General features: G+C 36.5%; 2 protein-coding genes across 2 annotated transcripts in view; one reads left to right on the top strand and one right to left on the bottom strand.

The window, feature by feature from the left end:
* The window catches only part of cdk5rap2 (CDK5 regulatory subunit associated protein 2), a 635,428-nt gene that overhangs the window by 301,804 nt on the left and 319,649 nt on the right, over positions 1-13,975 (top strand). The window lies entirely within an intron of this gene.
* Positions 1-13,975, bottom strand: part of lrrc8aa (leucine rich repeat containing 8 VRAC subunit Aa) — a 46,745-nt gene that overhangs the window by 8,207 nt on the left and 24,563 nt on the right. The window contains 3 exon segments of the mRNA NM_001029949.1: positions 1,928-2,260; positions 6,100-6,708; positions 9,466-10,168. Coding sequence (NP_001025120.1) covers positions 1,928-2,260; positions 6,100-6,708; positions 9,466-10,158 — 1,635 coding nt within the window. The 5' untranslated portion in view covers positions 10,159-10,168.

Raw genomic sequence — 13,975 nt, 5'->3', positions numbered from 1 at the left:
AACCACATGAAACAATAATTATTTCTAAGCCACAAAATTTTATTGTGTCAAAACAAGCAAAGTATAGCTGTATATACTTTTTATTTAACCAAAAATTCTTAAAAAAAGAAAGAAAAGCAATTGACTTTTTAAAAAAAAATAATTGTTGTCATGTATCAAAAATATGCACAGTAATCTGTTGTGGCTAAAGAACTCTCAGATCACCAGTTGACTGCACATTAATGGAGAGTTCATCTCCCATTAAAGCAACGTTGTAAAAAAAATATAATAATAATTAAACCATTTTAACAAAAATAAAAGCAAATAAAACCGTAAGCAAATGAAAGCAGGTAAAACATACCGTGCGTGTTAATAAAAGAATGATCACATGTACACGGTTAACTTTAGGCCATTTAATAATCTGTTCAAAGTGAAAGCAACCGGTTCTGCTTACATAAAGACACATTTTGAGCTCTTAAAAGCATCAGGACTGTGGGTGCATGTTCATCACTTTTTGTCTAATTTATTTGAAAGAGAACCAATGATAGTTGCGTTTCCAGAACCTGTTCCAGACACGGTGGCTTCACGATTCGGGAGCGTGCACGTGTTAAGCAGTCGCGCGCATCACATCAGCTGTTAGCACGAGCGATCATCATCCTCTCATTCGGTATTCATTTGCTTTCTTCTGCTCGCGTGATCACAATTATTTTACTTCTCGATTCTAAGATCACATTTGCACGCATATTGGGTCATCCTTATATTGTCGAACCCTGCTTTTAAGATAACTACAATTTAAAAATAATTTTCAACCAGCCAAAGTGGCTAGTGGAGGTGTCTGTCTAACCCGCCAAAGCTGAAATCTACCTGCATTTGGCGGGTTGGCGCTTGTTAATTTAAAGTCCTGTATGTATATATGTATATACATATATATATATATACATATATATATATATACATATATATATATACATATATATATATATACACACATATATATATATATACATATACGTATATATATATACGTATATATATATATATATATATACGTATATATATATATATACATACGTATATATATATATATACATACGTATATATATATACGTATATATATATACGTATATATATATACATATATATATATACATATATATATATACATATATATATATATACATATATATATATATACATATATATATATACACATATATATATATATATATATATATATATATATACATATATATATATATATATATATATATACATATATATATATATATATATATATATATATATATATATATATATACATATATATATATATATATATACATATATATATATATATATATACATACATACATACATACATACATATATATATATATATATACATACATATATATATATATATATATATACACGCACACACACGCACATACATGCATATATATATATATACACACACACATACATATATATATATATATATATATATATATATATATATATATATATATACATATACACACACACACACACACACACACACACACACACACATACATATATATATATATATACATATATATATATATATATATATATATATATATATATATATATATATATACGTGTGTGTGTGTGTGTGTGTGTGTAAATGTATTTATGTGTTAATTGACATACATAAAAACAAATAAAATTTATAAACAAAAAATATGTCAAATTAACAAACAATTATTTTATATATATACATAATTTAGTTTTTTTAATTAACAATACATCTGTGCTACAATATTACTGTTACTACTAATATTCATTAGTGCATGTCAAATATTAGTTAATATTATTTCTACACATTGCTTTTACATTTATATGCAGTTTTCTCTTATATTTTTCTGCTCTACTAATGTGCTGTGACTGACAGTGTATTCCTGACCTGAGGCAGTTTGGTGAGGTTGCTCTTCAGCCGCAGCACTTTGAGTCTCTTGAGCTCCCGCAGGCCGTCGATGACGATGAATCGGTTGTTTTCTGCACTTAGGTTTCCCGTCAGATGGAGCTCGCTGAGGTTCTTGAGGCTGTAGATCCACAGCGGAATCTCCTTGATGTCTGTGAACTTGATGTGCAGGGATGTGAGGTTTTCCCGCAGAAAGGCCAGAGCCGGAGCTTCGATTCTGGCCGGCGTGTGGTAAAGCCACATCTCTCTCAGATTTGAGAGCTGTGCGATGATCGGCGGGATCGTGATGTCTGGAATCAGCTCCAGTTTCAGAACCTGCATCAAACGCAGAGAAGATGAGAGTTATAAAAAACATTCATTCATTTTGGAGAGGCCCAGCCAATGTCCTGACTTAAATCCATTTGAGAATCTGTGAAGGGAGCTAAATAGGGATGTAACAGTATTGTAAATACCGTCATACCGCAATAGCAATTTTTTTCAATATTACCGTAGTCGCATGACTCGATAAAACTATAGGTCTTCTGAGAAAATTTGCTCAGGCGAATGAAGCGAACGGGAGGTAGCGGAAACTACAATTCCCATCAGCCCAGGCATGGCCATCATCCTTTGCGATCTGTTGTCGCTACAGATCCAGTAATGCGGAAATGGAGTGTGCTGCTAGTAGAGGAGATGAAAAAGAGCTGGAAATGATCGAAACCTAAAGCGGGTGTTGTCGCCGCGCGCGTACTGAATAACGGTGTTGTCGCGCGCGTTCTGATCAGCTGTGTTGTCGCGCGCGTACTGTAAAGCGGGGAGGGGGGGTTGAGCGCGCATACTCAAGAGCGGGGTTGTCGCGCGTCTACTGAAGGGCGGGATGGAGGGTGTGTCGCGTCGCGGGGGCACTTTTATTCATTTTGGAAGGGAATTTTCTATCCAAGACTAAAAAGGGCATGTGCACTGCACAGGTTGAGCCCTATATGTGCACGTGCCTGCAAGGTGGGGAATACGACTAATAACAGTCATGGGGACTGCAGAAACACAGCACACTGTTCAGATTGATGCAGACATTGACTTGTACCGCAAAGAGACCTCTATCGCACTCATGGTTTGTCCTCTCAAGTGGGGGAAAGACAATGCACAGCGTTACCCACTGCTGTCAACCTGGGCCAAGTCTCTCTGTCCCAGAAACCTCAGTCCCAAATGAAAGGTTTTTTTTTCTGTTGCAGGGGAAATTGTAAATGCCCAGAGATACCAGCTTTTACCAGATTATATTTATATGATAATTTTCCTTTAAACCCATCTCTATCTAAGAGAGTGAGTGAGTGATTTAATGTTGAATGTGACGAGTTTTCAACACTACTAAATTGAAACTTTATTTTTTTACATGGTTTAATAATTTTTTGTTATTAAAATTGAAGTTCCTGTTTCAAAGCTTACAGATAGATGGCTAATTTGTATGTCATTGACACTTTTGGCACTTTTTTGGAGCATTTTCATAAGTTTTGTTTTTCCTGTAAATGGTTCAATAAATACCGTACCATGACATTCATACCGAGGTATTACCGTACTGTGAAATTATGATACCGTTACATCCCTAGAGCTAAAGATAATTTTTATATGTGAGGGTACATAACATTTATCCACATGTTTTTTATAATACACATATTGCGATATAAATACGATTTCAGCAGATGACTTCACATCTCTATTTGGAAAATAATTTATAATGTTAGATCAATTGAGATGATTCTGCAGTGGGAGTGAATCTCTAATAAAATCTAATAAACAATCTTTAAAATCTTCGGTGCCCCCCCCATAATTATACAAACCATCATTATACAATAACTTGCCTAATTACCCTAGCCTGCCTAGTTAACCTAATTAACCTAGAAGTGTCTTGAAAAATATCTAGACAAATATTATTTACTGCCATGTATAAAACAAACATGTATAAAACACTAATTGTTAAGGTACTGTTATCAAAAAAGAAAATTTGGCTTGAACCTTCAATCCAATTGTCTTTTCAAAATAATACCTCTTAATTACAGTCTTCTGCAGGCATTAGTAAAGATTAAAAGTTTAGGCAGATTTTTATTTGTCAGTGTGTCTTAAGTTTAAATACTCAATAATTGCTCAATAACATTTACAGTGACTTTGACTATTAGGGAATAAACCTCGGTGTGTCACCTTTAAAAACAATTGTATGCAATTTACTTTGGGTACTATGCATTTTTTAAGCATTTAAGCAAATGTTACAGGAATGCCAACACCACTTGGGAAATATTTAACCAAAACTAATTTCACAGGGGTAATAATTGTGTCTTAAACTGTATATAAAGCAGAGAATTATTGAATGAATAATGTGTGATTGGACTAGGACTATTTTGAATGAATTGCATAGACAATATGACTCTAGAAAGCTCATTATCTGCGCTGTTTCATTTGGTGAAGTTAATGACACTGAAATTACACACTTCATCCTTCACAATTATAGGGTTAAAAAAAACATGACAGCCCTGTGGGAGGAAACAGCTCTGACTTTCCCCTGCAGCTGCGAAGCACAGAATAAAAAACAAACCCTTCAGGCATCAAATGCTTACTAAAGAAGAAGCTGATCTGAACTTGTATTTGCATATGCAAAAGAAGATATTTTGAAGAATGTTGGAAATTGACTACTATAGTAGGAAAATAAATACCACAGAAGTCAATGGCTACCGGTTTCCTGCATTCCTCAAAATATCTTACATGCTCAACAACAAACAAAAAAAAACAAGTGAAGGATGAGTAAATGATGACAATTGTCATTTTTGAGAGAACTAACCCTTGGAACTGGTGTTCTGTGCTTTTTCCTATATCCTGTCAATTAATTAATCTTTTTATTTAATGAGTCTGCACATTTGACTGATTGCTGGCCTTTATTTCCTATATTGTAAAACTGTTTGTATGTTATATCTTTATAATGGCCAATATTGATCATTAAAACTATATTCAGCAAAAGAGACTAGGTACGTTTCATATTTTTCAATGAAAATGAAAGGCAGTATTGTTATAGGCTCCGTTTTGCTATAAATATGCACACAGTGAAGATGACGCTCGTATAAATATGGAGCTACATAATGCCTCAACATTTTTTGTGTCTGTTAAGTTCTTATTATCAAAATGAAAATATACAGTTCCTCATAGACTATCATGTTTTCATTATTTTGTTAAGATAGTGCACTTAATATTGAGGAAAAAGCCCCAATCATATGTCGAATATCTGCAGCCTAGGCTTGGGCGGTATCCAAATTTTGATCCCGTCAAACCTCCTGCCTATTTTACCTCGGTAAACGGTATTACTGTGTGTAATAAAAAAAAAAGGGGGGTCAGGGGGGTGGGGGGAGGGGGTCGCAGACGCCCTAGGCAGACACCTGGGTTGCCTCTATGTATGCACTGGCTCTGCACACACACATAAACAGTATCCATTCCACGTGGAAGCGAGATTGCTCGCTCGCTTTAATCGGAAATGTATTCCCGCACTGCAAGAAATCTGGTCGGGTCCCTTAGCTCCCTAGGTACAGCAGCGAGAATGCAGACCTCTAGTTTGTATTTACCTAGTCTCCCTTTTCGTTTAGTCGAAGCCCGAAATACTGCTGAGGTTGTGTTTTTTTTCTCGAGAGCAGGGCACTTGGTGCGCGACTCACCATCTTACCTCACCTCTCTCTCCTCCACACTGTCCCTTGATAACAATCACGCACACACATTTTTAGGCATTGAATATATAATATATAACATTTAATACTTGTCTCCTATATAAGTGCATTGTTTTTATGACGGTATTGAAACTGATACCATAGCTATTTTTAGATCCCGCGGTACACCATATTACCGTATTACCGCCCAAGCCTACTGCAGCCACGCCTTCGTTTTCAGATGTCTCCGTTTTCCACCATCCACAATAACACAAAGCAGCAGTGTTTTAAAACCAAATTGGCCTCTTCAGCGTTTTCAAAACAGGGCTTGAAAACTCCAGGGTAGTGCTGACAGTAGGCATAACCATAGCAAGACTTTGCATTTTAAAACTAAAATGTATTAGTGTAAACAGCGTCTTGTTCGAGTATGATTTTTCAGGACACTTTCCACCACTGATAAATCACTGTAAAAACCCTGTTAAAAACACTATAAACCCAACGCACCTCCAGCTCCACCAGGTCGAACACCGTATCAGGAATCCCGCTCAGCATAAACAGATGCAGCTCCAGCTTCTCCTGCGAGTTTTTGGTGATCCTCTGTCGGAGTTTCTCCAGTGTCCACTCGTTATTCAGATTCAGCTGCCGAAGCTTATTCTCACTGACCTCCGACAGAAAGACAGCAAACCTCTTGGAGTACAGCGGGTCGTACTGATCGATCATATGCAGCATAAAGGCGAAGTCGTTTTTGACGTCCGGGATGTCGCTATAACTGCTCTCTTCACGGATAGACTCGAATGAATATCGTTTAAGCGAGCGACTGATGATCCAGTACAGCGTGTACATGCATATGAGGCCGTAAACCACCACCAGGCTGATGTAGAAGCAGGCTAGGATCTTGAAAAGTGTGGCTAGTGGATGTGCACAGTGGTATGTGCGATATCCGGTCAGTCTCTCGATGTCCACTGTGCAGGTGACGCTGAAGGTGATGTAGTGCACGTAGTACATGGTGTAGCAGATGATGATGAGGAACTGGATGACTTTGATGATGATTTGGCGGATGTAGAGACGGTGGACGATGTCGCCCTCCTCCACATGGATGCGAAACTTTTTCACCTGAAAATAAACAAAGAAGTCAAAATTATTAGCCCTTTTTTTTCTTCAAATATTTTTAACACAGCAAGAAAACTTTCACAGTATGTCTGATAATATTTTTTCTGTTGACAGTCGCATGTGTCTCACGCTGCTATAAACACTATTAGGGCACATATTTTTCACTAAAAAGTGAAAATTGGTTGTTTTTGCGTTATTTTGAGCAAATTCGTTCTTTTGGTTTGAAACTAATTTTTAAAGCTGCGTCACGCCAATTAGATCCTTGCATTTATTCCAGCGTGGAGAGCAGATCTCTGTACCTGCGAGTGCATCGTGACGTCTCTGAGTGTGCAGCATTAATTCACGAGAAAGACCTGGTTTAAACCAATCAGCGCACTCTATTGTGTATGAGGTGCAACTTCATTAATATGCATTATAGCTTCAAAGACAGTTTATACCTGTTACCGTGTTCAGACGGCAGAGAGACGTCACATTGTGTAGCTAAAACAAGTGGAAGAAGAAGAATTGTTTGGAGACACGGGTCGTCAGTGTTTTGTTTAAAAATGTGCAGCAAGAATGTTTTCATTTCCCCGCTATGAGAGCGCAGCTGGACTGACGTGTGGATTACGGTGCACGCAGCAGAAATACGTTTGTACAGAACATTTTTTACCCAAGAGCTTTTTGCACCTGGAAATGGTGAAATCCGGGTTTGCTGCTCGTCTCCTTTTAAAAAAGACACATCTCCAGTTGGTGCTAATTGTCCGGTCTCTACAGAATTGTAAGCAAGCGATCAGTGATCTTTGTTTATGTTTATTCAATGGCAAAGTTAGGTCGTATCGTCAACAGTACTCTTTCAGTGTTTAAGACATAATATCACTACAATATTATAGACTGAATGATCCGCTGTAAATGCGGCTCTCTGATTGTAAACATGTAAACACTGCAATCAAACTATTACCGTCGTGTAGGATTTTTGTGGTATTTTGTGACAATAGTCTACATGCACGGCTTTCTGACACTACCTACCGAGTGCATCCAAGTTACAGAGAAATGCAGAGTTTTTCTTCTCTCATTCGCCGTGCGGTAACAAACATTCCATTAAAACTTCACTCCGCCAGCAGTTCCTCGTTTATATGTCATTTGTCACAGGGGGCATGCATGAAATGTTCCTGAATGAAAGTGAAAGTGCCAAACTGCAGTTAAAGTCGACAAATTAATAATTTGGCAGGTAATTCGATCACTGATGTCCATGTAAATGCAGTCACGGTCTTTCTCCCCTGCATCTGTGTGTTTGTTTTGCCTCTGTGAAAACTAGCGCGTGCCCAAACGGAAACTCCCATTTTTATGCAAAACCTTTCCTCTTTCCCTCCCCCTACACTCCCGCCTAAACAGAGCTGGACACGCCCACTTTCCTGACTTCTTCCAAACTAGAGGTGTGAAAACACCCTGCTGAAACAAGGAGGTTTCATGGCACTTTAAGCTTAATATAATTATCCTGAGAAATATCTAATCAAATATTATTTACTGTCATCATGGCAAAGACAAAATAAATCAGTTATTAGAATTAAGTTATTAAAACTATTATGTTTAGAAATGTGTTGAAAAAAATCTTCTTTCTGGTAAATAGAAACTGCAGGAAATAAAAAAACTTAAATGTTCATCAGAGGATGAGAAACACACCTTTGCTGTAGCTCTGATAAAGGTTTTTTTATGAAAACAATTTAAAAAAAGGTGTGGTCCATGGTGTATTTTTAAGGTTTGGTTGTGTTTACAAGATGCAAAGCAATGTGTGCTCATGCTTCAATGGTATAAAATCACGTTATTTATCTATATATATATATATATCTTACTTTAATTATATACTGCTAATCAGCTAACATGAAAACATCTGTCATATTTCCTAGTTCCTCTGAAAGGCCTGACCTCAAGAGGCTCTGATTGGTCAGCAAACATAATGTGCTATGATTTGCTTGTTACCCAGTAAAAAAACATTACAATAAATCACAGACTCCCTCAGTGTCATGTATGTAAGCTTAATAAACAAGCCTATTTACAGTACACAATCAGAGGTTGCTAGCCGCGCAATGACAAAGAATAGATTGACTAAATCAATAAGGCGTTCAAATTGTGCAATGACAAGTAAAGAAAACGAAAAGTAATGAGCCCGATTTAAAAAATGTATGGAGTAAAAAGTTCAGATATTTGTGTAAAAATGTAAGAAGTAAAAGCAAAAAGTTGTCAGAAAAATATGTAGTGGAGTAAAGTGACACCAGAAATATCTACTTAAGTACTGTAACAAAGTATTTGTACTCCGTTACTTCCCATCTCTGCTGAAACGTGTATATTCCATACAAAATGTGTAGCTGATTGGATGACTCCTGGTGTAAAACGTTGAGATGTGTCTGGAAACCACACACAAGCCGCAAGCAACCATTAGAAAAACCCAACCTGCCCAGGCAAAAGATCCTATATGTGAACAGCCCCTAAATGACTCTTGATCACTTACATACTATATTACTACAGGTTATCTATACTTGTATTTAATAACTTTAACTGTTAATAGCCATTAGTTACTAGTTAATTAGTTAAAATATTTTAGCAGTTATGGTAACTAACAACTTAACTTTCTAATTTTGATTTGATTTGGATTTGCAATCAATGTTTAAAACATATGCCAGAATAGTTGGCGGTTCATTCCACTATGGCAATAACTGATAATCAGGGACTAAGCCAATGGAAAATGAATGAATAAATCAATCAATTTCTTTATCTCAAACGCACCTTCTCAAACAGCGCTTTGGCCTGCTCTCCTTCCTTCTTGTCCAGCACGCCGGTCTCCGAATGATCCACGATGCCCTGCTCGATCCTGGATTTGGTCCTCTGCAGCATTGGGACGCTCGCCTCCACGTCCTGATCGCTAACACTGGAGGCTTTCTTATCCATGGAGCCGTTCATCTTCCCTGCCGGCTTGGGATCGCTCTCCTCTACTACGGTCTCAGAAAGTGCTCGGGTCGTCCAGGGCGAATCGAAACACTTCAGCAGAATGGACACGAAATGCTCCAGCTTGGAACTGGTGCGTGGAAATTTGAACCAGAAGTTGCTGCAGGCCAAAAAGATGAGTGTGTGGAGGAGCACCAGGTATGGGAAGTATTTAGCGAACCAGTGCAGCTTGTTTTCGTAGCACACGGCGTCCACGTAGTTGTACTGGTGCCGGTCGAGGTCGTATTGGATGCCTTTGGGCTCGGTGTGAAGCGGGACGCTGACGTTGAGGTGGTGTTTGCAAGTCTGGTTGACCACCCACTTGCAGGGCAAGCAGATCATCTTGTCCTGGGTGACCTGGAGCGTCCCGCCGAACACCGCGATCATCAGCATGACGATGGAAATGTAGTCGGTGAACACGTCCCACCATGGCTTCAGGATTCGGTATGCCGGCTGGGTGTCCGCGAAATACCGCAGCTCAGTGATGGGAATCATGACGGTTTACCTGAAAAACACAAACAAGCAATTCCAGCATTAAGGATGTGACATTAGCAGAAAAAAAATCTAACAATACATTAAATAAAGAAAGTATATGTTAACGTTAATCTCCAAAACAACTAACCACAGAGTTATGAGATCGGAAAAAAAATCAACCTGTAAACATTTTTTATAGTTTAATTGAGGGAAATAAACATACAATATGGATGTGACCAAAAAAAGTATGCTAGTGTACAGTCTACAGTAGGGTAGAGCTGCACGATTCTGGCTAAAATGAGAATTGCGATTTTTTTTGCTTAAAATAAAGATCACGATTTTCTCACGATTCTGTAGATGTAAAATAAAGGTATGGTAAAAACAAACATATGGCACAACATCGATAATAATATTATGTGTAGGTCTACTGGTTTCTATAAATAATTCTATTCTATATTAATCAATTCTTATAACAATTCTGATGTTGAATTATTATGTTTGAGATATATGCTTGCAATCTGTCATATTAGACAATTTTATTCACTGGTAAAATCAGACATTTGCCATTATTAGATTATACAATATATAGACTAGAGTAGTTATACTGACATTGTAAACATTTATTTTCATGCACAACTGTGGGTTTGCTATGAAAGAAAAAACATTTCAAATGCTTGTCAGAATCATAACTCTAAAATGCGATATGATCAATTAAATGAAGTGCACACTTTCGGTTTCATTTTGACTGCTAAGTACTTGTTCTTGCTTCGCACGCGGCTTCCAAACGATCACTCTGAGCCACAAACTGAATATTATTTACAACTGTATTACCTGTTACTCGCAACATATGCAGGTTCTGTTCACTAAAGTAGACGCGCGCGCGTCTATCATTAAGTAGAGCGCGCGCGTCTATCATTAAGTAGAGCGCACGCGCCTGCCCTCTCTGTGATAACAGCTCACTGTCAGCAGCTCACGTCACGTGTGATTTCGAGATCGCGAAAACATCATTATATTTAAAGAAAAACAACATTTTTAGGTGAATTATACCTAATAAATACAGTATGTGACTAATTCAACATCATTCGGACGTGTCAATGTCACGGAGCAACGCGTGTTAAACAATGAAAAGACTATAGCTGCCTTTTCTTCTCTCCTGAACTTGAAAATATGATTGACAGAATCGTAGAAATGCTGGATTAAGATCGTCTAGGGGGGTCGAATCGAGATCTTTTTTTTTTTTTTTTTTATTGAGCATATATACATTATACAATTTCAATCAACAATATAAAAAAGGCTCAAATATTTTTGTGTGAATATACATACAAAAAGCAGAAAAGACAAACAATGTGGAAGTAGAATACAATTTTGTAGCAAGAAGTACAATAAGAGTTTATATATAAAAAATGGAAGAAAATACGCGTTTATACAGATACTGATTGTAAGAAGTCTATGAAGGGTTGCCAAATATTATAAAAACCTGAGAGATTGTCCTTCAACAGATATCTAATTCTTTCTAAATGTAACGTGTTGGAGAGATCTCGAAGCCACATTTTGTCAGTAGGTATCGTTGGTCCTTTCCATGACATCAAAAGTAATTTTTTGCAGTAATAAGAGAGTAGGAAATGAACCGCTGTTGGGCTGAAGTAAATTTTCTAAATAACTCTGATGTGCCAAGAATGATCAACAATGGTTCAGGTAACAGTGTAGTCTTAAAAATTCTTGACAATATATTAAATACATCAGACAAGTAGTTTGTGACCTTCGGGCAAGAAAGAAAAGCATGGAAAAGTGTTGCATTAGGGGACTGACATTTATCACAGTTGGATAAAGCGTTTGGGAAAATGTTTTGGATCTTTACTTTTGAAAAGTGAAGCCTATGTATAATTTTGAATTGTATAAGACAATGTCTCGTATTATGGGAGCAGGAGTGTATGTGTTCCAAAGATTCTTCCCAGATGTCATCAGGAATATGGGTACCCATGTCCTTCTCCCAGCTATACTTATATTTATTGGATGAGGGGGGGGATATTGTTTGTAATTTGTTATATATATTAGAGATAAATTTATTTTTATATGGGGATATAGTGCAACATTCATCAAGCATAGATTGTGGTTGTGTATGAGATCGTGATCTTTTAACGATTAATTGTGCAGCTCTACAGTAGGGATAAGTACTGAAACGCGGTACACAAAGCTAAAAAGAACAGCAGAATCTATGTGTCCTGTAGTTTTTACAAGGCTGTCTAAAGCTCAAGTGGTTTCGCTTTCTCACGTGCGTTCGCCGTGCATCAATATTTGAAATTACGAACCTCTTGAGCTGATAATAATTACCTGTGCGTGGTTATTGAAGTGCTTCTGACATCCGATACTTTCAGAAATGGACAAATGTGAGACTGACGCGAAAAAAACAAAGGAGCAAATGATTCTTTCAGCAACCTAAAAGATGATCAAACAGCCATGTTTAACTATTATCATCACCTTTAGGACTATTATGAACTCTGAATGACGGAATGACTCTCTAACGAAGGTTACACGTGCTGGTGAAGATTACAGACACAGATGAGAGGTTTACACTGACTGTTAGCAATATATTGTGTGTTGTTTTTCAACCCAAACAAGCAATAAATGTCTGCTGTGTGTAGTTTTTCTGTAATCGTTAACATATCAGAGACTGTTAGAGTCTGTATGTGTTCATATGTGTTGTATTTATTTATTTTATATAATTGCAGACGTTACAGTAAGCTATTTAGCACCATCATTGATCTGCAGTTAAAATCAAATTATATTCACAGGAAGGTTAGTAATAAACATTTATACACAAGTATTCATGTGTATAAAGCATCTGTTTTGCGAGAAGTGCTTCTCATATTATATATGAACAACCCATGCAGCTTTACTGTAGACATTTCCTCAAGTAAGAATAACGGCGACTAAAACTCGAACACCACACTCTCCAAAAGAGTACCATTGGTACCCTTTGGGAAGTGGAAATGCAAGCCTGATGAAGGTGACCCGTACCGACCCGTAGTGTACTGTACCACTCAGTGGAAACACACCAAAATTGGCAAAATGTGTTGCACTGTGACAACAAATATACTTCATAAATCAAACTGAATAAAAGTCTGTTATGTAGTTTTAACCTCTTGCAAAAGGTAGTGTCTGACTCAAAATAACATGAATTCAAACAAATAAACGTGCATCACATGATGACGTCAAAATGTTTCACTTTCTGAGCCTGTGATTTCTTTTATTTTCTTCTGTGCTTCTTCCAGTAGCAATGAATCAGAGCTCAGATCATGGACACAGGAAGTGGCTCAAGTGAGTCAGCAAAACATCCTCTGCGTGTGTGCGTGTTTCAGGAGTACAGTTACAAAAAAATAAGCGGGGAGTGTGTGTGTAAGGACATTCATGGACAATGCAATCTCGATCTTATTATCCTAACCTTAAGTCAAATAAAAAGCACTACCATATATATATATATATATATATATATATATATATATATATATATATATATATATATATATATATATATATATATATATTTATTTATATATATATATATATATATATATATATATATATATATATATTTATATATATATATATATATATATATATATATATATATATATATATTTATTTATTTATTTATTTATTTATTTATATATATATATATATATATGGTAGTGCTTGTTATAAACTATGTATCTGTGCATTTTATTATTTTGTAAAAACTCCTTTGACTTCATAACCTTGCATAATTCCACAACCTTCCCTCTCTCTTGAGATGCCTTTTCTTCACTTCTGGTCACATGAAATGCTTTCTGGGCAGAGC

This window comes from Danio rerio, chromosome 21 (genome assembly GCF_052040795.2).
Source record: "Danio rerio strain M-AB ecotype USA chromosome 21, GRCz13ab, whole genome shotgun sequence".
Classification (NCBI taxonomy): domain Eukaryota; kingdom Metazoa; phylum Chordata; class Actinopteri; order Cypriniformes; family Danionidae; genus Danio; species Danio rerio.
This window is presented reverse-complemented; position numbering and strand designations above follow the sequence as displayed.